We start from the raw sequence: 23,656 nt of genomic DNA on the forward strand, positions 1-23,656 counted from the left end.
TGGCTGCAGCTGCCAGGCCCTGCCAGCCGAGCCTCCCGGCGAGACCGGGCCTGCGCCAGCCGCCCATGTTCGCGCCTTCCCCTGCCACGTGTGCCCAGGCCGCTGCCCCCCTGGGGAGCCGCCGCAGCCCCTCTGCTGCAGCCCTGCACCGAGACCTGTGACCAGCACCGTGGTGGCAGGGTCTCCACCTCCCAGGGCTCAGGGGCATGTCCTGCCTCCCCTTCCTGGTCTCTGCCCCTGCAATGAACAGCCCAGGTGCCAGGGATCCCCGGCCTGCCTGGCTCTTGGCATGGGCATGCAGCGCTTGGCATGGAGCAGGGAGCAGGGTTGGGGCATGACAGGGACCCTGGCAGAGACAGAGATGCCCGGGGAAGGCCTCTTTGGTGGCGTGGGAGTGCTGCCCTCTGGGATATCTTTATTTCCTGACCCAAACTTGAGGCAGTCGTGCACACTGGGCTCTGCCCCAGAGGTGGCTGCATTTGGAGGTGTAGCCTGGGGCCAATGGGTGCTTCTGTCCCCAAAGAATCAGGCTCAGCCAGGGTTGGGCGGGCATCGTTGGGGAATCCCTCTGTGGCATGGGGGCTGTGACACCTGGCGCCACCTGCCCGCAGGGAAGCCCTTTGTGCCCAAGAACCCCAAGCGGGAGATCCCCAAGGAGGAACAGATCACATTGGAGCCGGAGCTGGAGGAGGCCCTGGCCAACGCCACCGATGCCGAGATGTGCGACATTGCTGGTGAGGGATATTGTGTGCATGAGGCACTGTCATGTGCATGTCTGCATATGTGTGGATAGGCATGGGCAGGTAGCTATGTATGTGTGTGTGTGCATAGGTGTGGACAGGCAACTGTGTCCATGTGTGTGTACATATGCATGGTCAGGTGTGTGCAGGCAGCTGTGTCTATGTGTGTGTGGGTGAGTGTGCACAGGTAGCTCTCTGCTTATTTATGTGTGTACATACATGTAGTAGGTGTGTATGGGTAGCTGTGTGTGTGCATATATGTGGGCAGGTGTGTGCAGGCAGTTGCATGTGTATGTATGTGAATATGTGTGGGTAAGTGCATACAGGTAGCTGTGTATGTGTGTGCGTGCATGTGCACGTGTGCTGGGGGGCATGCATGTGGTGTCCCCATCCCTGTGTACAGGTACACACATGTGTGCTTCCCCAGCACTGAGCCATGAGGGAGCTGTGCAGCACCTGGCCCCGTTACAGCCCTTTGCTCCGGTGGTGGCAGCACCTCAGCTCCAGGGCCCTGATTCAGTCTGCCACGTGTGGGCTGGGGTGGGGTATGTGTGTGTGTGCATGCATGTATGTATGTGTCCCACCTGCATGTGCCTAGATCGGCATGCTGGTGCCCATACTCCTTGTGTACACCCACCCAATCGCACGTACATACTTGTGCCCGAGTCCTGGCGTGTGCTATCTTTGCAGCTGTGTGAACACATGGCGCTATGTGCACGGGCCTCCCAGGGCCCTAGAGGAGCAGGCTCAAGAGCACACGTGTATCTCCATGTTTGCGTGCACTATGCCAGGTGAGGGGCCTGCAGGGGAGCCAATACAGCACTGCTCCTCTGCTTCCCCACCCCCATGCTGGCTCATGTGCTGGGCTCTGATTCCCGGAGCAGAGGGCACCGGGCCACGTGCCAGGCTAAAAGCAGCAGCGCCGGGCGCAGGGCTATCCACTTACCCACCGGCTTGCGTACACTGTGAAACTGCCCCACCCCCTTCTCCCCTCCCCCTGCTGGGCATGGCTGGGCACAGCACTGAGCATGTAAGGGAGTTCTCACCCACCTACAGCATGCAGCCAGTTCTGGGGTGGAGCGCGGTGGCTATATTTATCAGGTGTATCCCCCCATGGTCATTCAGCCAGTTCTGGGGTGGAGCGTAGTGGCTGTAGTAGTATGTACCAGGTGCAGACCCCCTGGGAGTCATGCAGCCAGCTCTGGGGTGGAGCGTGCTGGCTGTATATATCAGGTGCACCCCACCCCCATAGTCATGCAGCCAGCTCTAGGGTGGAGCATGGCAGCCGTTTATACCAGGTGCAGCCCCCAGGGAGTTATGCAGCCAGCTCTGGGGTGGAGTGCAGTGGCTGTAGTGGTACATACCAGGTGCAGCCCCCCATGGTCATGCAGCCAGCTCTGGGGTGGAGTACGGAGAGGGGATGGATTAAGCAGGCCCTTAACCCCAGCCCACTGCTGTTCCCCAACCAGCCATCCTGGGCATGTACACGCTGATGAGCAACAAGCAGTACTACGATGCCTTGTGCAGTGGGGACATCACCAACACCGAGGGCATCAACAGTGAGTGATCTTGGGGTGGCAGGGGGGACAGGAGGATCCACCTGTCCCCCAGCTCCTGCTGGGGCCCAGCCTGGCTCAGACCCTTTGCTGCTAGGGTGGCGTCAGGCCTGAGACCCTGCTCCAGGACACAGGGGAAATGAATCTGTTCCTCACGGGAGGTGGGGAAGAGCCTGGCATCCAGCTCTCTGAGGAGGGAGGGGGGCAGATTCCCAGGGGGCCCAGGGGACATCTGCCCTGAGGTCTCTGCAGCCGGGGCCCTGCTGACCAGATGGGCAGAGGCTGATAGAGGCCAGCCGGGGATTGGGTCCAGCAGGGAGCAAGGGAGAGGGTTGGTTCTCCCCCCCCCGAGCAGGTGGTGTGTGTGAGCATTTGTGCGCATGCATGTGTGTCACTCCCCCAGGTGTGGTGCAGCCAGACAAGTACAAGCCGGTGCCAGATGAGCCCCCAAACCCCACCAATGTGGAAGAGACATTGCAGAAGATCCGGAGCAATGACCGTGACCTGGAGGAGGTCAACCTGAACAATATCAAGGTGCTGTGTCCCCACTGGTGGCGGGAGGGGTGGGTGCCTGGAGCAGGGGCAGCAGTGTCCCCGGGGTTGGCCTTGGAGTGGGCAGGGCTCCGGGGCACAATCCTGCCCTCCCTGCACTCCAGGGAGCTTTGCTACTGACCAGCCAGGATCTCTACCCCGGGCAGTGAGCCATGGGCAGCCACTCCGGGGGCCTCTGGCTCTGACTCTCTGGATGGGGCAGGGCAGGCGCTGTGCAGCCTGGCACCAGCTGGGTCCTGCTGTCTCTCCATCCATCCGTCCTTCCACCCACCCACCTGTCCGTCCATCTGTCCATCCATCCGTCTGTCCACTCATCTACCTGTCTGCCCACCCATCCGTGCACTTGTCTGTTCTTCAGACCATCTATTCGTTCATCCATCCTACACACATGGCCCTCTCCACCCTTCCATCTTGGTGCTAGGTGGCCACCCACACAACACACACATGCACACGTGTTTGTGCACATGAACACACTCTCACCCCCACTCTCCCATGTTCCCGCAGGACATTCCCGTGGCGATGCTGAAGGAGGTGTGTGAGGCCATGAAAGCCAACACGCAGGTGAAGAGGCTCAGCCTGGTGGCCACGCGGAGCAATGACCCGGTGGCTCAGGTGAGTGCTGTGCCGGGGGCTACTGGACATCACACTGGCCACATCCTTCCCTGCAGCCCCCAGGCCCAGCCTGGCTCAGCTGTGGGCTGCTCTCAGTAGAGGCCGGGGGTTGGATTGGCACGGCCGGGACAGGAACCTCTCCTGAGCCAGGCTGTGGTGTGCCAGCTATGGGACGCCAGGCCGCAGGGTACCGAGTCCGGGGCGCCCAGCTGTGGGGTGTCTTCTCCCGGCTGCCCCCAGCCATGCTAGCCAGATGTGGGCAGGCATTTGCTGGTTGGAAGCAGCCCCCTGCCCTGCCTGCCCCCACACCCACTCACTGTGGGCTCCCGCAGGCTGTGGCTGAGATGCTGAAGGTGAACAAGACCCTGGAGAGTCTCAACATCGAGTCCAACTTCATCACGAGTGCGGGGATGATGGCAGTTATCAAGGCCATGCGGGAGAACAGCACGCTGGCCGAGCTCAAGGTGGACAACCAGGTGGGGCTACAGCCAGACCCGGAGGGACAGGGGAGCTTGTCTGGGAGGGGCTCATCTGCACCCCCTGCCTCTGCCAGCGCATCATGGGTACCACAGCATATGGCAGAAGGAATGAGCCTGTCTCCAGTGGCACCGGGGAGGGATGGGGAGGTCTGAGGGAGCCTGGACCAGCAGCAAGTGGTGGACAGGTACATCCCCCAGCCATGGCCACGATGGGGCAGGTATGGGTGCCAGGTGTCTGCACAGACAGTGCCAGGCAGGGAGCAGGGCTCTGCACTCCCACAGGGGCAGCTAACAGTGCCTATTTGGTGACCACAGTGCCAGCGCCTGGGCGATTCGGTGGAGATGGAGATGGCCGCCATGCTGGAGAAGTGCCCATCTATTGTCCGCTTCGGCTACCATTTCACGCAGCAGGGACCACGTGCCCGGGCCTCCATTGCCATCACCAAGAACAACGAGCTGCGTGAGTGCCGCCCCTGCCCCACGTCACTGTGCACCCCTCTTGCTCCCCCCAGGCCAAACACCGCTGTACCCAGCTCTGGAGTGCAGCTAGCTGATAGCTGCGCCCAGCTCCGGGGTGGACCAGTCTGGGCCCTCCTGGTCCTTCCCACTTCCCTTCTCTGTACCCTGTGTGCCACTTCTTGTGGGGAGCTGAAGCAAGGGGGGAGGTGGGTCCCACTGGCTTAAACTCCCCGCTCTGTGCCCCGCAGGCCGCAAGCAGAAGAAGACCTAATGCCTGAGTCTGTGGGTGTCTCTGCTGCCCTGATGCCCAGTGCTGCCCGCCCCCCACTCGCTGCTGGGAGAGACGGCGCTTAGCTGCCCCCAGCCCCAGCCCCAGCCCCCTCCGACCCAGACTCCCCTTGGATCTTCAGGACTTCTGTCCTCAGAGCTGTAAATAAAGAGATGGCTGGACTGTTCTTGAGCCCTTGGATGAGGCTGTGTGCAGGGGAAGGGGTCTCGGAACTTCTACCCAGAGGAGCCAGACCCACTGGATTCCTTCCAAACCTCCCACAAGGGACCTCCGCCACCAGCTGGGGCCTCCAAGTCCCTGCCCCAATCAACTGCACACAGAAGAGGAAACTGAGGCACTGGCTTGGCAGCATGATGGAGCCCCCTAGCCTTGTGCCCCCAGCCAGGACCCTGCTGACTCCTGCCAGGGCAGGGATCGGGGGGGGGGGGGGGGCCCGCGGCCCCCGGGGGGTCCCCTGAGCCCCCATTCAGCCCCCCAGGATTGCCACAGAGCTCTCAGTCCTAATCTGGCCTAGCCTCAGGCCCCTGCTACAGGTACCATGCCCAGCTGAGCCCTCTCCTCCCTGGGGGGGCTTCCTGGTTCTCGGGACCCAAGGGTGATGAGCGGGTGGCAGGGCCCTGCCTATTACAGCTATCATGGGGAGGTCAATATGGACCCATAGGGACTAGGCCCCCATGCCGGCGCTGGGGGGGTGCTGGGGGAGGCAGGGAGCATGGATGCCGGGGGGCACCCTCTTCTAGCCAGGCACCCCAAGGAGACCCCCCAGGACAGCCCTGCAGAGGTCCTGGGGGTAGGGGCAACAGGAAGGGGGGCTGCTCCCTTCCATGGGGTCTGGGGAAGAGATGGGGCCTGTCTGCTGCCATTGTGGGGGTTAGACAGGACTCCAGGGTCCCCACCTGGAGCACTGCAGCTCAAACTGCTCTCAAGGCCAAACAGCATGGCTCAGTGGTCAGTGCATACCCAGGCAGGACACCTGGGTTTTATGGAGGGGTGGGCTCTGCCCATGCCCCAACAGGCATGCCCCGCTCCTTGCCCAGAGCAGCTGGCACTGGGGAGGGGAGGCGGGAGGTGCAGGCAGGCAGCTCTAGCTGCCTGGAGTATTTATACCCGGGGGGATTGGGTTACAGTCTCCCTCCAGGCTGCAGTGGCCTCAGCTCTCCCCCTCCAGCACCCAGCCAAGGGGCCCTGCAGCAGCTGGCACCAAGACAGTGGCCAGGGCAAAACAGCAGGGGCTGTTCTTGGGAGCCAGCCCCAGGCCCAGCTTCCTTGGGTGGGGGGGTGTCTCAGCCAGGGGTGCTGTGGTGCCATCTCCCCCAAACAACCAGACAGGGGCAGGGGCTGAGGAGACAGGGCAGGGGAAGCCAGGTCGGCTATGCCAAAGAGGCTGAAGGCAGGGGGGAGCAGACAGTGGCCTTGGGGCAGGCTGCAATCATGCACTTGCAGCTTGCCAAGGGGGGACCAACAGGCAATGGGAGAGCCCCTGTTCCCGAGCACTGCCGGGGGTAGCAAGGAACAACGGCCATAAATTGACTGAGAGTAGATTCAGGCTAGATATCAGGAGGCACTACTTCGGTCAGGGCGGCTAGGAGCTGGAACCAAATTCCAAGGGAGGTGGTGCTCGCCCCTACCCTGGAGGTCTTCAAAAGGAGGTTAGACAGCCACCTAGCTGGGGTCGTTTGACCCCAGCATTCTTTCCTGCCCATGGCAGGGGGTCAGACTTGATGATCTGCTTAGATCACTTCTGACCCTACCAACTATGAAACTGGCATCGGGGGGCAACAGAGCTCTCCCACCACAGTGGCAGGGAGCCAGGACTCCAGGGTTCTGTGCCCAGAGCTGCAATCCCTTGGTACTGCCAGTCTCCTGGGCAGCTCTGGGTTCGGGTGGCACCCAGGACCTGGCCCAGACAGGCTGGAGGGCAGGGGGGGGCTCAAATGGCCCGGTGGCTTTAGGGAGAGGTGCCCCCTCAGCCAAGCACAGGGAGACCCAGAGAGGATCGGGCCCAAGGGGTCCCTGTAGCCTGACCTCCCCCAACACCCAGCTGCATGTCTGAGGATGGTGCCAAACAAGGGGCACCTGCCCCCTCAAGATCTGGCTGGGAGTCCTGGCACCAGTGCTTAAGGCCCTGGCACAGCCCACAGCCACCACTGGGAACTTGTGGAAGGCACTGTGGTGCCAGGGGCTGTCGCTATTTGTAGTCAGGAGTCTGAGCTGCAGGGAGAGGTGCCCAGCCACACCCAAAGAGCAGGGGCTCTGGGTCTATGGCATGGAGCTCCCTCTCTGCCAGGGCACGGGGTATCTTGGTCCCTGTCCCAAGCAGGGAGGCTGCCTGGGCATGGAGACCACAGCATGTGGCTTCAGTGTCATTGGTGTCCAGGCTGGCTACCTGCCAGTTGCCCTCAGGCACGGGCATCTCCATCCTGCTGCCAAGAGGAAGGCACTGAAACTGGGTTGATGGACCCCATGCTCGGTTCCCCCCACCCTGCCAGCAAGGCAGGGGATCGGGGTCCTGCTATCTCCCCCAGGCCCTGTATGTGCTCAGGCCACAGGGGAGCAGGGCAGAGAACCTGGATGAGGGGGTGCAGGGAGAAACCACAGGACAAGAGTGCAAATTGAGGGATCTTTTTGCCATCAGGACAAATCCATCCCCAAGAAGCTCCCTGAGCCGGACTGGCATTGCTTTTGTGTCTGTACAGCACCTTGCACCTGGGGCTCCTGAACAGGGAGGCCGGACTCCTGGGTTCTGCTCTGACCTCTTTTCCACTGCCTCACTTGGGCTGAGTGGCTGTGGCTTGGAGCTGGTTTACAAGCTGAAGGGATTGGGAGCTTCACAAGCGGCCTCAGAAACACTGGGGACTGGGAAGCCTTGACTCAGTCCGTCCCTCCCAGGAGCCAGTCCTGGCTCTGGGCTTCCCATGGTGATCCGATGAGCTGCCTGGAAACAGCCAGGCAGAGTCCAGTCTTATTGTCCCTGGTGACCCTGGCGTCAGGGGGGTGTTGGTGCTGGCGGCTCGTCCTCGTCTGAGTCGAACTCCACATTCTCGTCTTTCACCCACTTCCCTGAGGGGTCCTGGATCCAGCCCGAGCTGGGGATAAATGGATGGACGGGCAGAGTCAGTGCCCCCCATCAGGCAGTGTGAGACTTCTCAGCAAATGGGGCAGGGAGCCAGGACTCCTGGGTTCTGTACCCAGTGCTGGCAGCCCTGTGTAATGCCCATGCCCTGGGCAGCTCTGGTCTCCAGCTGGCATCCAAGGTCCAGTGGGGGGATCAAGTGGCCCAGCAGCTATGGGGGAAGGTGCCTTCCAGCTAAGTGTAGCCTCTTGCCAGTAGGCACTGCTGAATGCCAGGCTGAACAAGATAAATCCCCTAATTCAAGATTGGGGGGGCACCCCTTGGGCTCATCCCCTAGCTCCTTCCCTTACGGACCTGCCAGGTCAGTCGATGCCACTGCATCTCTTCCTGCCCCTAGTTATGCTAGTATCTCATGTGCCCCTGTGCCTGTTTCCCTCACCTCCGCAGCAGCAGGTAGTGCTCCAGCTCCCGGCGCCTCTCAGGGCTGACAGGGTCCAGCTGAGTGGGTGTGGGTGGTGCCTTCCCTTTACCACTACCCTTGGGCCTTGAAGCAGCGTCCTGCTGGGCATCTGCAGCAGAGAGAGGAGCGGGTCATGGGATCTGCTGGGCCAGAATGGAGCCCCAGTGCCCTGCTGCTGCTCCTCCGCAGGGGTAGGGTGGGCAGCATGCAGGGGCTGGCAGCAGGCATGTGCATGGTTCCCACAACAGCCCTTTGCCTCTCCACAGCCACCTAGAAGCCCCCTGCAAGCACCTTGCAGCCCTCTCCCCCAGGGAAACTGAGGCAGGGACTTGGCAGCAAGGCAAATGGGTTGCAGGAGCCTCAGTCCTGATTCCCTGTACTCCAGTCTTACCTAAACCTGGAAGAGGAACCAGGAGTCCTGGCGCAGTCTGTGGGGTTCCAACCACTAGACCATGCTATTGCAAGCCCCCATGGCACCCAATCCAGCCCAGCCCAGCCCAGCCGTGGATGGTGATAGTGGAGCATGTTCAAAGCAGGGACTCTTACCTGTTGCTTGGTGGCTGTGCCCTGGGAGCAGCACCACAGGGGTGGTATCTACAGTTACACCACCCTCCTCACCCTGCGACTGGGAGCTGCTGAGCCCTGGAAGTGCCTTCCTGTCACTATGCCTGAGGCCAGGCCCCGGCTGTGCTCCCACACTGCCTCCATTGCACCTGGAACAGGAGGAGACAAGGCCTTGTTCAGCAGTATCTCATGGCCACGACTCCTCCTGTGGGGACCCCACTGCCAAGAGAACCCAGGAGTCCCAACACCTGGCCTTCTGCCCTACCCTGTGACCCTTGGATCTCACTCCCTTCTCCCAGGTGACATCTTAATGCAAAGCAGGCCAGGGGGAGACAGCAGCCTCCCTGCGCTGTTTCTCTCAGGTGTGACCTTTAGCTGGTATAAGTCAGCAGAGCCCACCTGAAGACTGGGCCCCTAGAGCAGGCGGTGTAACAGCACCCTTACTAGGAGGTAATGGGATAGCTGGTGGTGCTTCCCAAAAGCAGCTGCCTTGTCCAGGTTGGAAGCGGGTCTCCCCGCAGCCTCCCGCCCATGGCACATATCCCCCAGCCCTACCTGTTCCTCCGGCAGCAGCTGCTGTAGGGAGTGGCTTTCAGCAGGGCGCTCTGGGCAATGGCGCGAGTCTGAGTCAGCAGGGGCGCGGGGCATGGGAGGCCCTGCAGAGAACACAGACAGGGTAAGGGCGGGGCTGGGGTCATGGGGGGGGAGAAGAGGCAGGGCCACATGTGGGGCTTACCGGTGTGCCCGTCTCCTCCGCCCGCCGCTTCCTCCCGTAGAAGGTCTGCAGGCCTAGAGACAGGGGGAGGCAGGGGCCTGGGTGAGCAGAGCCCAGCTCAACCCAGCTGGAGGCTCACGGTGGGGGCACAGACCAGGGCCAGCATGGGGGTCTCGAGCTGAAGCAATTGGACAAGGCAGTTCTGACATGCTGGGCTCTCTGGATGGCACATGGCAGTCTGCATGAGGGCTGGCCCTGATGAAATGCTTGTGTGGGAGCCCTGGGGCTGTGGAGGTGCTAGGAGGGCTCTGCTGTCAGAGGCAGAGAACAGCAGGGCAGGCAGCCAGGAGCGGTTTAATCCAGAGGTGCCAAACATATGGCCTGTGGGTCAGACCCAGGCTGTGGAGCTGGGTCATCTGGCCTGTGGGGCTCCCAGAAGGGCTGGGGATTCAGGGGTGCAGACCACGGCTGTGATATGAGGCTGGAGCAGTGGATAAGCTGCATCAGTGTGGTTCTCAGAGGAGCCCCTGATTTGGCCCATGGGCCAAGGGAGTTTGAAACCCTTGGTCTAATCCAGCCCCTGCCCCCAGCAGGACCTGACCTTACCCCAACCCCGATGGCTACTGCCCGACCTGCCAACGCCCAGGAAATCTGGCCTGGCGTTCTGCTATCTCGACCGGGTCAGCGGAACCAGTGGAGCCTAGCGGGTTTATAAGGGATTTGGTAATGAAATAGGCTGGGGCTGCTGCCCTGGCAGGGCCCTCCTGGCCCGGTGCCCCCAGGCTCAGTGCCCCCAAGCATGGCCTTACTGGCAACGTGTTTCTTGCCGGCGCGATGCACAGTCAGCATGTCCAGTGTGTCGAAGACGGGGCGGTGGAAGCACACGGTGCATGCGTACCTGTGGGGGAGACAGGGTCAGAGTGGGCAGGAGACATGGGTCCATGTGGGGAGACATGCCAGACTCCTTTCTGGGGCATTCATACCCATAACCACGGCCAGCTCCCCAATGCAGCACAGTCCATGGGACTCGCTCCGTCCCACCCTTGTCTTTACCTGGGAGGAAAAGGCAGGGGCTCAGTGACCGCAGAGGGAAGAGAACTCGGTGTCCTAACCCCTCACTACAGGACTGACGGGTCAGGCTCCCTCCCGCACAGTCTCGTTACCCTCAATTAAAAGCTGGGGGAAACAGACTGCAAAGAGAAGTGCCTCTCCCGGAGCAAGCCCAGAAGTCCTGACCTCGTGGCCTCCTGGGATAAACCAAGACTTCCTGGGACTTTCCGAGAGGGGCCTGGGGTCTAACGAGGCTGAGACCTACCCTAATTGTGCAGCCCGACCCAGACAAGCAGCCGAACAGCAGCACAGGCTGGCGGCCTGGCCCCAGTGGGGCTGTGGCTGGGTTCCTCTGCCGGCCCCGGGGCTGCTCCGGCCCTGACCCACCTGCCAGTCCTCAGCAGCAGCGCCTCGTCCTCTGGGATGTAGTTGGCCAGCAGGTCGGACACTCTCCTCTTCTGCAAAAAACCCCTAATGAGGAGGGGGCCTGACGGGCCCGAATGAAGCCGAGGCCCAATGTGCTGGACCGCTCCTCTCTCGAGCGCAGAAGCGACTGGCGTCACGGGAGCGACGGTCTGGGCCCAGGGGATGCTGCGGCATGGGGCAGGGAGGCAGCTGGACACAGGGAGGAGGCAACAACCATGGACAAGACCCCCGTGTCCCCGGCCCCGGCTCCCAGACCCGGGCGCAGTCCAGGCAGTCTCTGGAGGGGCAATGACAGCCCAAGGCCCAGGGGGCTCCGTGACGCGGCGGTGGGTCCCCCTCACCTCTGCCACCGGCCTCACGAGCTCCTGCCCACGATGCCTGCAGCCCCCCAGCCCAAGGGAGCAAAGACCCCCGGGGGGGCGCCAATGAACTGCCCCCAGCCCCACAGACCCTGGATGAGCAGGGTGTGCTGGGGGGGAGGGGCAGGGCTAGGTGGGGGGGCATGGGGGTGGTGAATGAGCAGGGTCTTTGGGGTGGGGCTCGGGGGGGGTCCCTCAGCAGCATGGAGGGGTGGGAGGGAACTGGTGGGGGGGTCCCACGGCAGGGATGGGGGGAGGGGCCGGGGTCACCCCAGGCCCCGCCCACCTGCAGCACACGGAGCTGGCTGACGTCGTCGCCCTCGCGCTTGAAAGCCATGTCGCCCCGGCCGCGGCCCCGCTCCGCGCTGGCTGGACCCGCGCAGCCACCGTAGACCGGGCAGACCGGCCCTCTTCCGCTTCGGCCCCCACTTCCGGGCCGGCGCCTCCCAGCCTGCCTCGCGGTGGGGACTGCAGCTCCCGGCCTGCCCCACTCTCGCCCGCGCCAACCCGGGGCCCGCAGGCAGTACCCGAGCCACGCCGGGAAATGGAGTCCTAGCGCCCTCACCCCGCCCCTCCGGGGGCGGCCATTTTGTGAGGGGGAGGAGGACTACGTGTCCCAGAGGGCTTTGCGTACGTGGCTCTGTTCTCCGCTGTTCTGCTCTGCGAGGCTGCGAGCGTTGCGCTCCCTGGGGCAGGGGTGGGGGCACTAGAAAGGGGGCATTGAGGCAGGGGCACTAGAAAGGGGGCAGGGGAGCATGGGGCAGGGGTGGGGGCACTAGAGGGGCTGGGAGCATCGCTTCCCCTGGCAGGGGCCCCGGCATGAGCCGCCCTGCGCGAGGCAGGTGCAGGCCGGGGCTGTGACCCCCTTTGGCACCTGCCCCCCGGGTCCTGCCCCAGCATGGCCTCCCCACCGGCCAGGCCGGGGTCCCCCGGGGCGGCAGGGCTGCTGCACGGTGGCCGGGCGCGCTCCTACGGCAGCCTGGTCACGTCGGCGGCATCCCCGGTGCGGGAGCGGCGGCTGGAGCATCGCCTGGCGCCGGGGGACACGCTGCCGGGGCTGGCGCTGCGCTACGGGGTCACGGTGAGGCCCCGGGGAGCCTCCTGGGTTCTGTGCCTGGTGCTGGGAGGGCAGCGGGGCCGAGGGGTTAGTGCCAGGGCCCGGAGCCGGGACTCCTGGGTGTTGTCGCTGGGATGTCTTGGGCCCTGCTGGGGATCGGGTCTCCTTGTGTCTCTGCTGCTCCATGAGCTGCGTCCCTGTGACCTGGAGCAGGGCTCGTCCCTGCTCTGTGCCTCAGTTTCTCTATAGCAAAGGTGCCTCGTCGACCTCGCTCTGAGTGTGGGGGGAGCGCGTGTATACGGGGTGGCTTGTTCCTACACACAAATGCAGGAGATGCTCTTCCTGATGCATCCCTTGGTCCTGATTGTGTGGACACACATGTGTTGTCAACCCACACGTGCGCATGTTCCCGCACACCTACACACTTGTGTTCACACACTCTCCCTCTGTATCTCCTCTCCTTTCCCCTTTGGCACTTTCTGTGCGTGCCGGTCCTCACGCGGCTCTCACAAGGGATCACTTTCCCTTCCCATCTGACTCAGCTGGCTTGGGGTGGAGGTCTGGGCAGGCCGTGGGCATGTGACTCTGTTTACTCATGGGATCTGAAATAGCCCTGGGCCAGCCCCAGGCCCCCCAGCTTGGGCAGCTCTGGCAGGGCCCTGCCCCACATGTGCTGCCCCCTGCTGGACTGCTCCTGCCACTGCCCCTGGGTTTCTGGGGTGCTTTGTATCCCAGTCTCTGCGCCAGCCTGGTTTGGGGCTCCGGCAGGGGAGTGGAAACCTCGCCCCCAGCCCGACTGGGACCACTGACAACAGCGCTGCCGTCTGCATGCAGCTGGTCATGCTCCAAGTTTCACTCTCTCAGTGAACTCCCACATCCTTCCCCCTGCCTTCTCCTTCTGCTGGATCCCATAGGGCTGGCTGGGTGCATGGGCGTGCTCAGCCCCAGAAGTGGTTGCATTTTGGCAGCAGGGTGAAGTGGGATGGGGCAGGCACCTGATGGGAGCTTAACCCTGCATGTGGTTCTCCGCAGACAGAGCAAATCAAGCGCGCCAACCGGCTCTACACCAACGACTCCATCTTCCTCAAGCGGACACTGTACATCCCGGTCCAGGTGCGGGCAAAAGGCTTGATCCTGCAGGAGGGGGAAGGAGCCAGGCAGCCCCCCGAGGGTGAGGAGCAGCCGGAGTCACAGCCCCGGGATGGGGATGGAGCCAGGATTTGTTCTGGCCCCCGCCATGATTTATCAGCCACGGATTTCCTGCGCCAGCTGGACTCGCAGATCAGCCTGTCCAAGGAGGCCGCAGCCAAGAAGCTGCGGGAAGGGAAGATCGCGTGAGTGCTACTCTCGCGTTGCTGTCTCAGCCGGGGATTGAACCTACCACCTGCTGGCTGGGCTTTAAGAGACTCTCTCTTTGCCTCCTGCACGGTGTGGGGGTCCCTGGACCTCTCCATGGGGCAGGAGGAATTAAAGCCACCTCAGAGAAGAACCCAGGAGGGCACTTCCCCTGGTGCCTGAGTGTATGGGACTCCCACTCCCCTCCAGGGGGGCTCCAGTTCCAGGGCTAGCCCAGCCCAAGCCACACAGAGGGTGTGGGGCAGAGATGGGAAGTGTGGGGTGATGATATTTATTGATAACATCAGAAACTAAAAATGAGGGGGCGGGGCTTGTGTGCCTAGGGGTGGGGCCTGCACCCTAGGGGGCTGGGGTTGCACCTTGCTCTTGCCCTCAAGGGGTACCCGTGTGGGGCAAAGCAGGAACACAGCACCCCCTCCTTTTTTCTTGTGTGACATGCGGTGAGACGCCCCAGCTGAGACCGCAGCGGTTCCCATCCTGCCCCCCCGTTGCCTAGGAGATCCTGTTGTGTTGCTGTGGCCGCATGGTTTTCCAGGGAGACTTGCAGTGGGGGGATGTAGCTATCTATGGGGTCTGGGGGCACTAATAGGGGATTGTAGCATGCAGGGACATTGGGACCCAGGCAGAGGTTTGAAGTGCATCAGAGAGCCTTGCCCTTCCTGATCAGGGCGGCTGGTAGAACCTCAGCCATGCTTTCTGAGGCAGGGAGGTTCTCTCCCAGCTGGCAGCATGGGGCAGTGGTTGGAACTGGCGGGGGTGGAAGAAGAGAGATGTGGGCGTGGGGGGCAGAGAAGAGCAAACAGAAGGCATGGGGAGCTCTGACTGCCTCTTCTCCCCCCCCCCCCTTCCCCCCAGCATGTCTGGGGCCGAGGCGGGAGCTGGCAGGACGGTCCCTGGGCGGAACGAACCCTCACCCCGCACCCAGCAGCGCTCCCTGCTGGGCCCAGTGCCGCTCACCAAGACGCTGCGGGCTACTGTGCTGCGGGATGAGGAGGACGAGATCTTCAAGCTCTGACTTCCCCGGATGCCTGGGTTCCTTGTGGCTTTGGACTACTGGGCCATGGCACTGGTGGCGCCTGCAGCCTTCGGAGGAGCTGGTTGGAGGGCCAAACCCTCCCCCCCCACCTTCATCCTGGTGCACGGGTCTTGGTGAGCGTGACACACGTGTGAAGGGCTTTCACAATGCTGCTTTGTTCCCATGTGGCCTTTCCTGCCCTGTCTCAGCCCTGTGGGCAGATTCTACCTGCCAGACCCACTGCCCTATCCCTGCCAGGGTTCCCTGTGTTCTTGCCCCACCTGCCCCACTCTCCCCTCACCAGGCAAGAGGGGGCAGTGCCAAGTTCCACACTGCCCTCCAGCCCCCTCACCTGCTGGGTCTCAGCTGAGGAGACCTGATGCCCGGTCCCCTGTCAGCACCCCCTGCTGATGTCCCCCAGCCCTGATCCCCAGCCTCCCGGCCCCTGGTCTCTATCAGGCACTAGGCCAGTGGGAGCTGGACCAGTGCCCGCTGCCGGCCCACTCTGGCCCTCCACAGCAGGCCTGTTGACACCCATCTCCCACCCCACTCATGAGCTGCCTGGCATTAGGAGAAAGGGCCAGGGCCTGAACTTGAACTTCTTCATCACTTTCCACCAGTTTGCTGTCAGAGGGTCCCTTACTGGATTCTGCTGACTGGCACCAGGACCAAGGGGAGGGAGACCCCAGTCTGAGCTGCTAAGTGTCATGGATGAAGGTTTCTTGGTCAGGGGGGTACGTGATCACCCCAGCAGGCAGCAGTGTCAGGGGGGGAGTAGGGTGCATAGAACATATCTCTTGGGCTCCTTCAGGGGTGAGACACCCCCCCCCCATCTCCTTCACCTTCACGCTGGGGTTGGGGACCCTCCTCAATGGACAGGGGCCCAGCCGAGCTCTGGTGCCCGTGCTTGTAACCAGCCCCTCTTGCCATGTACTCATCCCTGGATCTCTAATAAAACCTGGAGGAAATAACTAGGGTTTCCTCCCCTTTTATTTTCATAGCGACCTCCTAGTAGTGCCCTGGGGACCCTTTGGGCCCTGCCTGTGCTGGTAGGGTCCTGAACCATGCCCGATCCCAGGCACTGTGTCTCCGGCAGGATCCAGCCCGCTGCTTCCATGCAGCTCCTGGGTTAGTACAGATGGGCTCAGAGAGCGGCAGTGAAGGGCACAGCTCAGCAAGGCCTGGGGGTGCAGATACATCCCTATGTGCTCAGAGGCTGAGCCAGCAGGGGCTGCCGCTCAGCTTGGATGGGCATCCGCAACGCTGGGGAGTTTTTTTGGCTGAGGGACTCCTGATCACCAGGGATCCTGGTTTTCTGTGATTAAAAAAACTCCCCAATTTTCAGTTAAAAATAGTAACCCCAAGTCCACATTTTTCTGTGATTAAAATGAAACTCCATTAATATATATATATATATATAGTGGTGTTTCATTTTAATCATGGAAAAAGTGTGGATTTTGGATTACTTTTTTATATCTGAAAAATAAGGATTTTTTTTTTTTTATCAGAGAAAATCAGGCTCCCTGCTGATCACTGTCTCTGAGCCCTCTGGCAGCCATGGGTGGGAGGGTGGGGTATGCGCCCTGTCTGGCCAGCAGGGGGCAGTGTGTGCGTGTTCATGCCCCAGCGAGGGGGGCGTGGAGTTGGTCTGGTGGTGCCCTGGGGCCTGGAGTTGCCTGTGTGCCCACCCCCCATCCCGATTGCATCTGGGTCTATGAGCACAGCCACTGCCTCTGCCCTGCCCTGTGTCTGGTGGGTGTGTGCAGGAGGGAACTGCCTGGGGAAGGGGCATGTGTAGCTGGGCTGGGCCCCAGGCGGGTGAGGGGCTGGGATCTCCACTTCCTGTGCCCGGGCAGGGGTGGCATCACTGGGCCTGGCGCCTCTGTGCCAGTGCAGGGCCCTGTGGGGAGGGACAGAGCTGGGAAAGAACTGGGAGTGGGCCATGACCCTTGAACCCTGTGGCTGGGGCAAAGGCCTGTCTCGGGGGCTGCCCAGTGCCCGGCACTGGGGCAGGGGAGACAGTGGCCCTGCTGTGTCTCTGTGTCCCCCTTGGAGCTGTAAGGGCCTCAACAGGACCTCTCCTGAGTGCCAGGAAATTCTTGCTGCTGGCGGGCACTGGGCAGGGCAGTCTCCTTTCCAGAGGCTCCCAGTTTGTGGGGCAGGGGGAGGCGCGTAAGTTAGTGAGAGGCTTTGGCGGTGAATGAAGCGCAGAGTTGGGACTCCACAGAGCCATCATCAGCCCCTGAGAGGAATCCCTTTGCTTCCCCGGGCCCTGGGGAGTGATCCTCTCTTATCTTTGCCATGTGAGCACGTGGGGGTGGGTCTGTGTCCTACTCAGTGGTGCTGGGTTCTCATTCACCCCAGCGCTGGGGTGGACCTGGAGCCACCTCAGTCCCTGCCCCTTGTTGCTCAGGCTGTATGACCCCTGACTCCTGTCTGGGGAAGCCTTTGGTCCCGAGGCACTGGCCTGCAGTGCTCCGGACACCTCTTGGCCCCACTCTGCTGATCTGTTACTGCTGCTGCCGCCTGCCCTTTCTCTGTATCTCACAGCCCAGCAGACGGGTCATTGATGGGATTCAAACCCACCGCCTCCCCCTGCTGAAGCCTGGTTGTATTAGCCCTCAGCCCCTGGCTGGGGACTTTTGGGCCAGCGAGAGGCCTGCTTTGTGTCCTGTGCAGTAGGCAAAGAGCCCAGAGGGGTGGGTGAGCCCTGGGGAATGGGGCTGGCCAATCAGGCTGCAGGGGCAGGGTCACAATTGGCCTCCTGCTCCTCCCCTTGCTGCCCTGACCATGTGGTAACTCTCTTGGTGCAGTTGATGCCGATTGCACCCCCCTGCACTGCTGGCGCTGGCACCCTGCCCCTGGAAAGAACAGCCCTGCCAGTCTGTCAAGCCTTCCAGGCCACTTTATTTCCAGTAGGGTGCCCATCCCTGCCCCTGCCCCCGCCCCCAGGCTGCGGGCAGGCTCCAGCTGCCCGGGGAAGGAGGTGGCCTCAGGTGCCTTGGGGCTGGGCACAGGGGTAGCGGGTGGGCTGGCTCTGAGCTGGGCGGTGGCAGTGCCTCAGGCAGCTTCTGAGCACTGGATACCAGCAGGAGGTCATGTCTGTGCCCCCTTGGCATCTGCCCCTGAAACAGTCGGGGCTCCGCGGGGTCTTTATGGAGGACCCTGTCCCATAATGCACTGCAGAGGCTACATAAACCAGGCTCTGCGGGGCTTTACGGGGGAAGATGTCCCCGAATGCACTGCAGGGGGCTGGACCAGGCCCTGGGGGTCCTTATTATGGCAGAGGCTGTCCCATAATGCACTGCAGGGGCTGGACGAGTCCCTGGGGGTCTTTATAGAGGAAGCCACCCCAGAATGCACTGCAGGGTGTTGGACAAGGTCCTGGGCGTCCTGTGGAAGAAGCTGTCCCAGAATGCACTGCAGGAGGCCCCCAGGATTGGACCCAGCTGCTCTGCAGGCTCCTCTCCGATGCCCCCACCCCCAAGCGCACAACTCCCCTGGGCTCCGAGTGGCCTGGGGGGCTCAGAGCCGCCCGTCCTCCAACATCTGGTTGAGGCCGCGGCAGAGGCGGTCGAGGTGGGGGCGGTAGGGCCCGGGGCTGTAGAGCTGGCTGAGCAGTGCGGCATCGCCAAAGTGGTCAAAGACATGGCGGATGCGGCCGTGGGACTTGGGCGTGAGGTGCTTGTCCACCAGGCGCAGCAGCAGGTCGCGGCTCTCGGCCAGCAGCCCGGCCAGCACGCCCGCCTCAAAGGTGAACTCCACCTCCTGGAAGCTGACGGCCGTCAGGGCGCCCTGCCGCAGCTTGCGCCGGAAATCCTCAGCAAGGTCCAGCTCGGTGGGGCCAAAGCAGCCGTTGCGGAAGAGCACGGCCACCTTCACCGCCACTTTCACCAGGTCCTTGATGACGCGCTGGGCCACGGCTCGGTCCCGCGTGTGCTGCTTGGAGACGCGGTACAGCTCGTCCAGCACCTCCCCGCTCACCTCGTCCAGGAGCAGCGTCGCTGTCGCCTTGCCGGCCATGCGGCTCAGCACCTTCTTCTCTGCCTGCAGCACCAGGCTGCGGGCGCTAAACTCCATCGCTGCTGCGCCTGGTGGCCTGGGCAGGAGCTGCAGAGGCAGGGTGGAAGTGGTGACTGGGCTGCCATTGCTAGAGCCCAGAGTGAACAGCCCGATGCCATTGTGGGACTTGCTGGGGCTCAATATCTTCCCACATCCTCAAGGCATTGGGGAAAAGTGGGTGGCAGGGCAATGGTTGGCCATGGCCATGTGCACCATCACTAGGGTTCAGAGTCAACAGCCTAACGGAACAAGGTGGGGGAATCCTTTGACCCACTGCAGGGAACAGCCTACTGCTGCTGCCAATGAAGCTCCCTGCCCCGCAATGCCGGGCTTTTATGTGTCGCCCATCAAAAGCCCCTGCAGGGAGGCAGGACGTGCCTATCCACCTCGGCCATTGGAGCTCCAAGCACAGACTGCCCTGCCTCTTTGCACACCCGTTTTGCACGCTTCTGTGTCAGAGGTCACTGTACTGCCCGGGGGGAGCTCTGCACACTCGTTCTCCCTCAGCCTGTTTATACAGCTGCTCTGTACCCTCTCCTGCCACGGCCCAGACATGCAGCTCTAACTGCAGATGCCCCTCCTGTGTGCCGGGATCCCGCCCGTGCTCGGAGCTGCACTTCTGAATGGGGAAGGGGCACGCGCTGTGCTGGGACTGGGGGCCCAGCCGGGGAGTCTGATGCCACCTACCAGCCGGAGCTTGGTCCAGACTGGGAGCCCCCCACAGCCTTGCCCAGCCCCCTCCTGCCCCTGCCCACCACAGCATAGAGCTGCCAGGAAGTGGCTTTCACCGCAGCCCCGTGTTGCACAAACCCAGGCCCAGCGAGGCCCCAGCCCCGGCCCCCGCCCCGGCCCCAGCCCACCCCACAGCGGGCTCTGGACATCTGGGTTCTGTGCCCCTGTTTGTTGGAGGGGGGTGCTGGGACCGGGTGTTTCCCCCCTCGGTTTTCCACCATGCTGCCTGTCTCCCCTGCCCCAGTGCCAGGTGCTGGACTAAACCCTGAGAAAGGCCCTGCCCTAGCCCCAGGGTTCAAGGGTCGAGCCCCCTCCCCCCCAGTTTGCCCCCAGATCAATTCCCCCCACAGGGCCCTGCACTGGCATGGAGGTGCCGGGCCCAGCTGTGCTGCCCTTGCCTTGGCACAGCAAGTGGAGATCCCAGCCCCCTCGCCCACCCAAGGGCCCAGCCCAGCTGCACATGCCCTTTCCTCAGACAGTTCCCTCCTGCACGCACACACACTACACACACACATAATACACGTGCACACACACACCTGTGCATATTCACACATGCACACAGCATGTGCCACCCAGGCATGCACCTACACACATGGACACACACAAACCCATGCGCACACACGCAGCATGCACGCGTGTGCACATGCACACACGAAAGAATATGTATACAACACTGCACACACACATGCAGATGTGCATATGCACACGTACATATGAAGGTACATGTGCACATGCACACATTGCACACAGCTGGCACACATGAACACACACACTTGAGTGCACATGAACACATGCATGCAGACAGCAAACATGAACACACAGGCACATGCACACACACTATGTGCATGGACAAGCACACACACATGAACTCACATGCACACTCAGCATGCACACAGCAGGTACACACATGCACACATGGGCACACATGCATACACAACATGCTTGCGTGTGCATGCATGCACACATAGAGCATGTGCGCACACGCACACACAGAGTGCTCGACTTCCTGTTTTTCCCCTCTGCGTGGTGGCTGTCTGTCCCTTCCTGCTGCTGGGTCTTGGTGTCTCTGAGGCCTCTTACCCGCATCCCCTGGCTACAGCCCTGGGCAGATGGGGCCAGGAGAGGGCCTGGCCTCTGATGGCCCCAGTGTGGGAGTGTGGCGGGTGTTCAGGGACCCACTACCTCAGCCCCACGTGCTCCTGGGTGTCTCTAGGGCCGAACCAGCGAGAGTAAAGTGTTGAGACACGGCTGGGTTGGGGCCAGGACCTGGCTCTGACACTACACCGCAGTCTCCCAACCATTCAACGATTGTCAAGGCAACTGCCATCGTTAGGGCCCAGGGTGAACCGCCTTATGCCATCATGGGAATAACTGGATGCCCCCCCCCCCGATAACCTTAAGATCCCTCCACAATCCTCCTGTCAGCAGGGAAAAGCAGCTGGCGGGGCAATGGTTGGCCGCGGCTATGTGCGCCATCAGGGTTCAGAGGGAACAACCCAATGGAGTGGGGGGGTTTCTCTGAGCCAGCCCTCTATCTCCAACCCCACCCACCGCAGGTAACAGCCTACTGCTGCTGCCAGTGAAGCGCCTTGCCCCTCGATGACAGGTGTTTGAGCAATGACCTAGGGCAGCGGTTCCCAAACCCTGACAGATTGCGTATCGCCAATTTAAAATGATACATCCTTAAGTACCACCAGCAAATGTTTCAGTTCAGCCTTAAGTACCACCTGCAAATTTTTGTCATTTAAAGTAATTATAATAAATCTGTTAATGTGTACCACTAATAGGATGTCTACCTACCACTGGTGGTACCCATACCACAGTTTGGGAACCGCTGATCTAGGGGCTCCAGGTACCTGGGGGTAGATATTGTGCCTAGTGCTTGAAGCTGGGCCTGGGCAGCAGGACTTCCGGGTTCTTTCCCGGCAAGGGACAGCCGTGTGCGTGTGTGTGCATGTGTCCAAAGCTGCACAGCGTGGCCCAGCTGGGCCCAGGAGGAAGTGAGGAGCCCACAGGGTCTCTGGGGGGACTTTCCTCCTGAGCCCTGCTGCCCACACCCGGACAGAGCATGTCCAGCAGCTGGAGGAGGAGCCGGACGCCTGGGTTCCCTCTCTGGTGCGGGTCGGGGGGCATCTACTGGTAAGAGCAGGGGACTGGGAACTAGGACTCCTGGGTTCTCTCCTCTTGCCTGGCCTGGAGCACTTTGATGCCTGCTCTGTGCCTCAGTTTCCCCAGGCACAAGGGGGAGTGCATGCACAGATGTGCTCACATGTGTGCCTGCATCTGTGTGTATACAAGCACATATGCACATGCATGCACACAGACGCGCGCAAATGCATGCACACCCACTCGCACACGCACATGCACATACAGGTAGATGCAACATGCACGTATACACATATGCATGCAGATGTGCACATGCCTTAATACATGCATGCGCACACATGTAGATGCATATGAACACATGCACTCACACACAGGCACACAGCTGTGTACACAGATGCGCACGCATGTGAGCATGTGCACATACACAGAAATGCAGACAGATGCATGTGCACGCATTTGCACATGCATGCACACACCTCAGTAGAAACATATGAGCACATGCACATGCATGTTCAGACAGCTACAAGTGCCCACATACGTGCCCACACATATGCATGTAGATACATACAAACACACGCACACATAGACATGCACGCAGACACATGCACGTGCACACATGTAGATGCATCCGAACACATGCAGACACACGCAGACGTGCATGCAGAGCACAAGCACGTGCACACAGAACACATGCACACGCCTGATGCAGATGAAAACATGCATGTTCCCATCAGCTCCTGCCTCTGCTCCCCCTCCTCCCCCTGTGACGAGGGGAAGGAAGTGGCTCTGGCCACAGGCCCTGTCACATGCAGGGATCTGGGTGTCTAATGGGGGGGTCCCCTCCCCCCACCTGCACCTGCCCCCCCCATGGCGCAGCACAGCCCCCAGCCCCTCCTGCCCCACACGTTCCCTGGCTTGCAAAGGCCTGACCCTCTCCTCGCTGGGAGGGACCCAGGAGTCCTGGCTCCCAGGTCCCCCCCCCCTAACCACGCATCCCCTCCCAGAAGTGCCAGAGGAACCCAGGTGTTCGGGCACCCCACACCTACCCTGCTGTGGCTTGGCTGTCCTCAGAATTGGGGCAAATGCGGAGGGAGGAGGAGCAGGCCCTGGCCCCCCTCACACAAGTGTGTGCGAGGCCCTGGCATGCTTGTGACCTGCCTCACGCCTACCTGTGACAGGGGGAATCGGATCCAGACCCCCGCCATCCCTGGCCCTGCTACTCACCACTGCCCCGCGGCGTCCCGGCTCGCACGGCTCTTGCACGAGGGCCTTGCTCGGGCCACGATGGAGGCACTGGGTAGAGAAGCTGGTGCACGGCTGTGACAACCGCCAGGGACTTCCCCCCCCGCCAGAGCGGAGGGGGTGGCTCTGTCTGTGCATCTGTCTGTCAGGGCCTGGGTGAGGCTCCGAAATCCCTGCTCTGCCTGGGGGAAACTGAGGCACAGGGAAGGGGCTGGGACAGAGCCATGGAAAGAACCCAGGAGTCCTGGAGGCCAGTCCCTTGTCTTCAACAGTGAGGCCTCCCTGGGGCTGGGGAAAGACCCCAGGAGCCCGGGCCCCCCATCTACCCCCTGAGCACCCCCAGTGCTGGCCCCTGTGCTCCGTGCCTCGGTTTCCCCACACTGCCAGGCCGAGCCAGTGCTGAGCACGGGTGACACCTGCCCACTGGCCCCAGGCGCTGGCAGAGACCCCAGGGCCCCAGGGCCCCATGCAGGGGCATAGACCGTGGGACTCTCACAGGACCCGTGGGCGCCCGGGGCTGAAGCCCTGCGTAGGGCAGGGTGGGGCGGGAGGTTTAACCCTTTCCTGGCTGATCTGCCCCACCCCCATCCTGCTCCACCCCCACCCTGAGGCACCGGCCAAGGGGGAACAGAAACTCCCTGCTTCCTCTAGGGTTTCCTGTCACCCCAGACCTGGCCCCTGGGGGGATGCAGAACCCAGGCATCCGGCCCCCCCTCCATAGCTCTGCCCTGGGGGAGGTCAGGAGAGGGGAA

General features: G+C 62.1%; 4 protein-coding genes across 5 annotated transcripts in view; 2 read left to right on the forward strand and 2 right to left on the reverse strand.

Moving 5' to 3' along the window:
- The window catches only part of TMOD4 (tropomodulin 4), an 8,591-nt gene extending 3,743 nt beyond the window's left edge, over positions 1 to 4,848 (forward strand). Inside the window, exons 4-10 of the mRNA XM_006032706.2 lie at positions 612 to 734; positions 2,210 to 2,299; positions 2,700 to 2,830; positions 3,353 to 3,460; positions 3,793 to 3,936; positions 4,255 to 4,399; positions 4,647 to 4,848. Of these exons, the coding sequence (XP_006032768.1) occupies positions 612 to 734; positions 2,210 to 2,299; positions 2,700 to 2,830; positions 3,353 to 3,460; positions 3,793 to 3,936; positions 4,255 to 4,399; positions 4,647 to 4,669 (764 nt within the window). The 3' untranslated portion in view covers positions 4,670 to 4,848. The remainder of the gene's footprint in view (positions 1 to 611; positions 735 to 2,209; positions 2,300 to 2,699; positions 2,831 to 3,352; positions 3,461 to 3,792; positions 3,937 to 4,254; positions 4,400 to 4,646) is intronic.
- Positions 4,849 to 7,268: 2,420 nt separating this feature from the next.
- On the reverse strand, positions 7,269 to 11,783 carry SCNM1 (sodium channel modifier 1). Its single transcript, XM_006032707.2, has 8 exons — positions 11,621 to 11,783; positions 10,937 to 11,007; positions 10,309 to 10,397; positions 9,521 to 9,573; positions 9,340 to 9,440; positions 8,767 to 8,933; positions 8,200 to 8,329; positions 7,269 to 7,773 (listed from the first exon to the last, which is right to left on the reverse strand). The coding sequence occupies exons 1-8, from the start codon at positions 11,669 to 11,671 to the stop codon at positions 7,674 to 7,676; spliced, it is 762 nt and encodes a 253-aa protein (XP_006032769.1). The 5' UTR covers positions 11,672 to 11,783; the 3' UTR covers positions 7,269 to 7,673.
- A 280-nt stretch (positions 11,784 to 12,063) lies between these two features.
- LYSMD1 (LysM domain containing 1) lies at positions 12,064 to 15,723 on the forward strand. 2 transcript variants are annotated; one of them, XR_003096058.1, is made up of 4 exons: positions 12,064 to 12,415; positions 13,424 to 13,725; positions 14,603 to 14,896; positions 15,383 to 15,723. XR_003096058.1 is itself a non-coding variant. In XM_006032708.3 (3 exons), exons 1-3 carry the CDS (start codon positions 12,233 to 12,235, stop codon positions 14,760 to 14,762), a joined length of 645 nt encoding a protein of 214 aa, XP_006032770.1. In that variant the 5' UTR covers positions 12,064 to 12,232; the 3' UTR covers positions 14,763 to 15,723. The 2 variants fall into 2 exon arrangements, 1 of the variants encoding a protein (XP_006032770.1); XM_006032708.3 differs by having other exon boundaries at positions 14,603 to 15,723.
- Positions 15,724 to 17,649: 1,926 nt separating this feature from the next.
- TNFAIP8L2 (TNF alpha induced protein 8 like 2) lies at positions 17,650 to 23,421 on the reverse strand. The gene is made up of 2 exons (XM_006032709.3): positions 22,887 to 23,421; positions 17,650 to 18,872 (listed from the first exon to the last, which is right to left on the reverse strand). The coding sequence occupies exons 1-2, from the start codon at positions 23,370 to 23,372 to the stop codon at positions 18,288 to 18,290; spliced, it is 1,071 nt and encodes a 356-aa protein (XP_006032771.2). The 5' UTR covers positions 23,373 to 23,421; the 3' UTR covers positions 17,650 to 18,287.
- Between the last annotated feature and the right edge of the window lie 235 nt (positions 23,422 to 23,656).

This window comes from Alligator sinensis, unplaced genomic scaffold, assembly GCF_000455745.1.
Source record: "Alligator sinensis unplaced genomic scaffold, ASM45574v1 scaffold463_1, whole genome shotgun sequence".
NCBI classification, from domain to species: domain Eukaryota; kingdom Metazoa; phylum Chordata; order Crocodylia; family Alligatoridae; genus Alligator; species Alligator sinensis.

Bases quoted from the DNA above. Each gene is read 5' to 3' on its own strand.
- SCNM1 (XM_006032707.2), bottom strand. From the start codon at position 11,671: ATGGCTTTCAAGCGCGAGGGCGACGACGTCAGCCAGCTCCGTGTGCTG. The intron at 10,398-10,936 runs GTGGGTCAGGGC...TCTCCCCCACAG, and splicing joins CTGCTGCTGAGGACTGGCAG to GTACGCATGCACCGTGTGCT. The intron at 7,774-8,199 runs GTGAGGGAAACA...ATTTATCCCCAG, and splicing joins CACTACCTGCTGCTGCGGAG to CTCGGGCTGGATCCAGGACC.
- LYSMD1 (XM_006032708.3), top strand. From the start codon at position 12,233: ATGGCCTCCCCACCGGCCAGGCCGGGGTCCCCCGGGGCGGCAGGGCTG. The intron at 12,416-13,423 runs GTGAGGCCCCGG...GGTTCTCCGCAG, and splicing joins CGCTGCGCTACGGGGTCACG to ACAGAGCAAATCAAGCGCGC. The intron at 13,726-14,602 runs GTGAGTGCTACT...CCTTCCCCCCAG, and splicing joins CTGCGGGAAGGGAAGATCGC to CATGTCTGGGGCCGAGGCGG.
- TNFAIP8L2 (XM_006032709.3), bottom strand. From the start codon at position 23,372: ATGGGGCCCTGGGGCCCTGGGGTCTCTGCCAGCGCCTGGGGCCAGTGG. The intron at 18,873-22,886 runs GTGAGTAGCAGG...CTGCCTCTGCAG, and splicing joins CGGGACGCCGCGGGGCAGTG to CTCCTGCCCAGGCCACCAGG.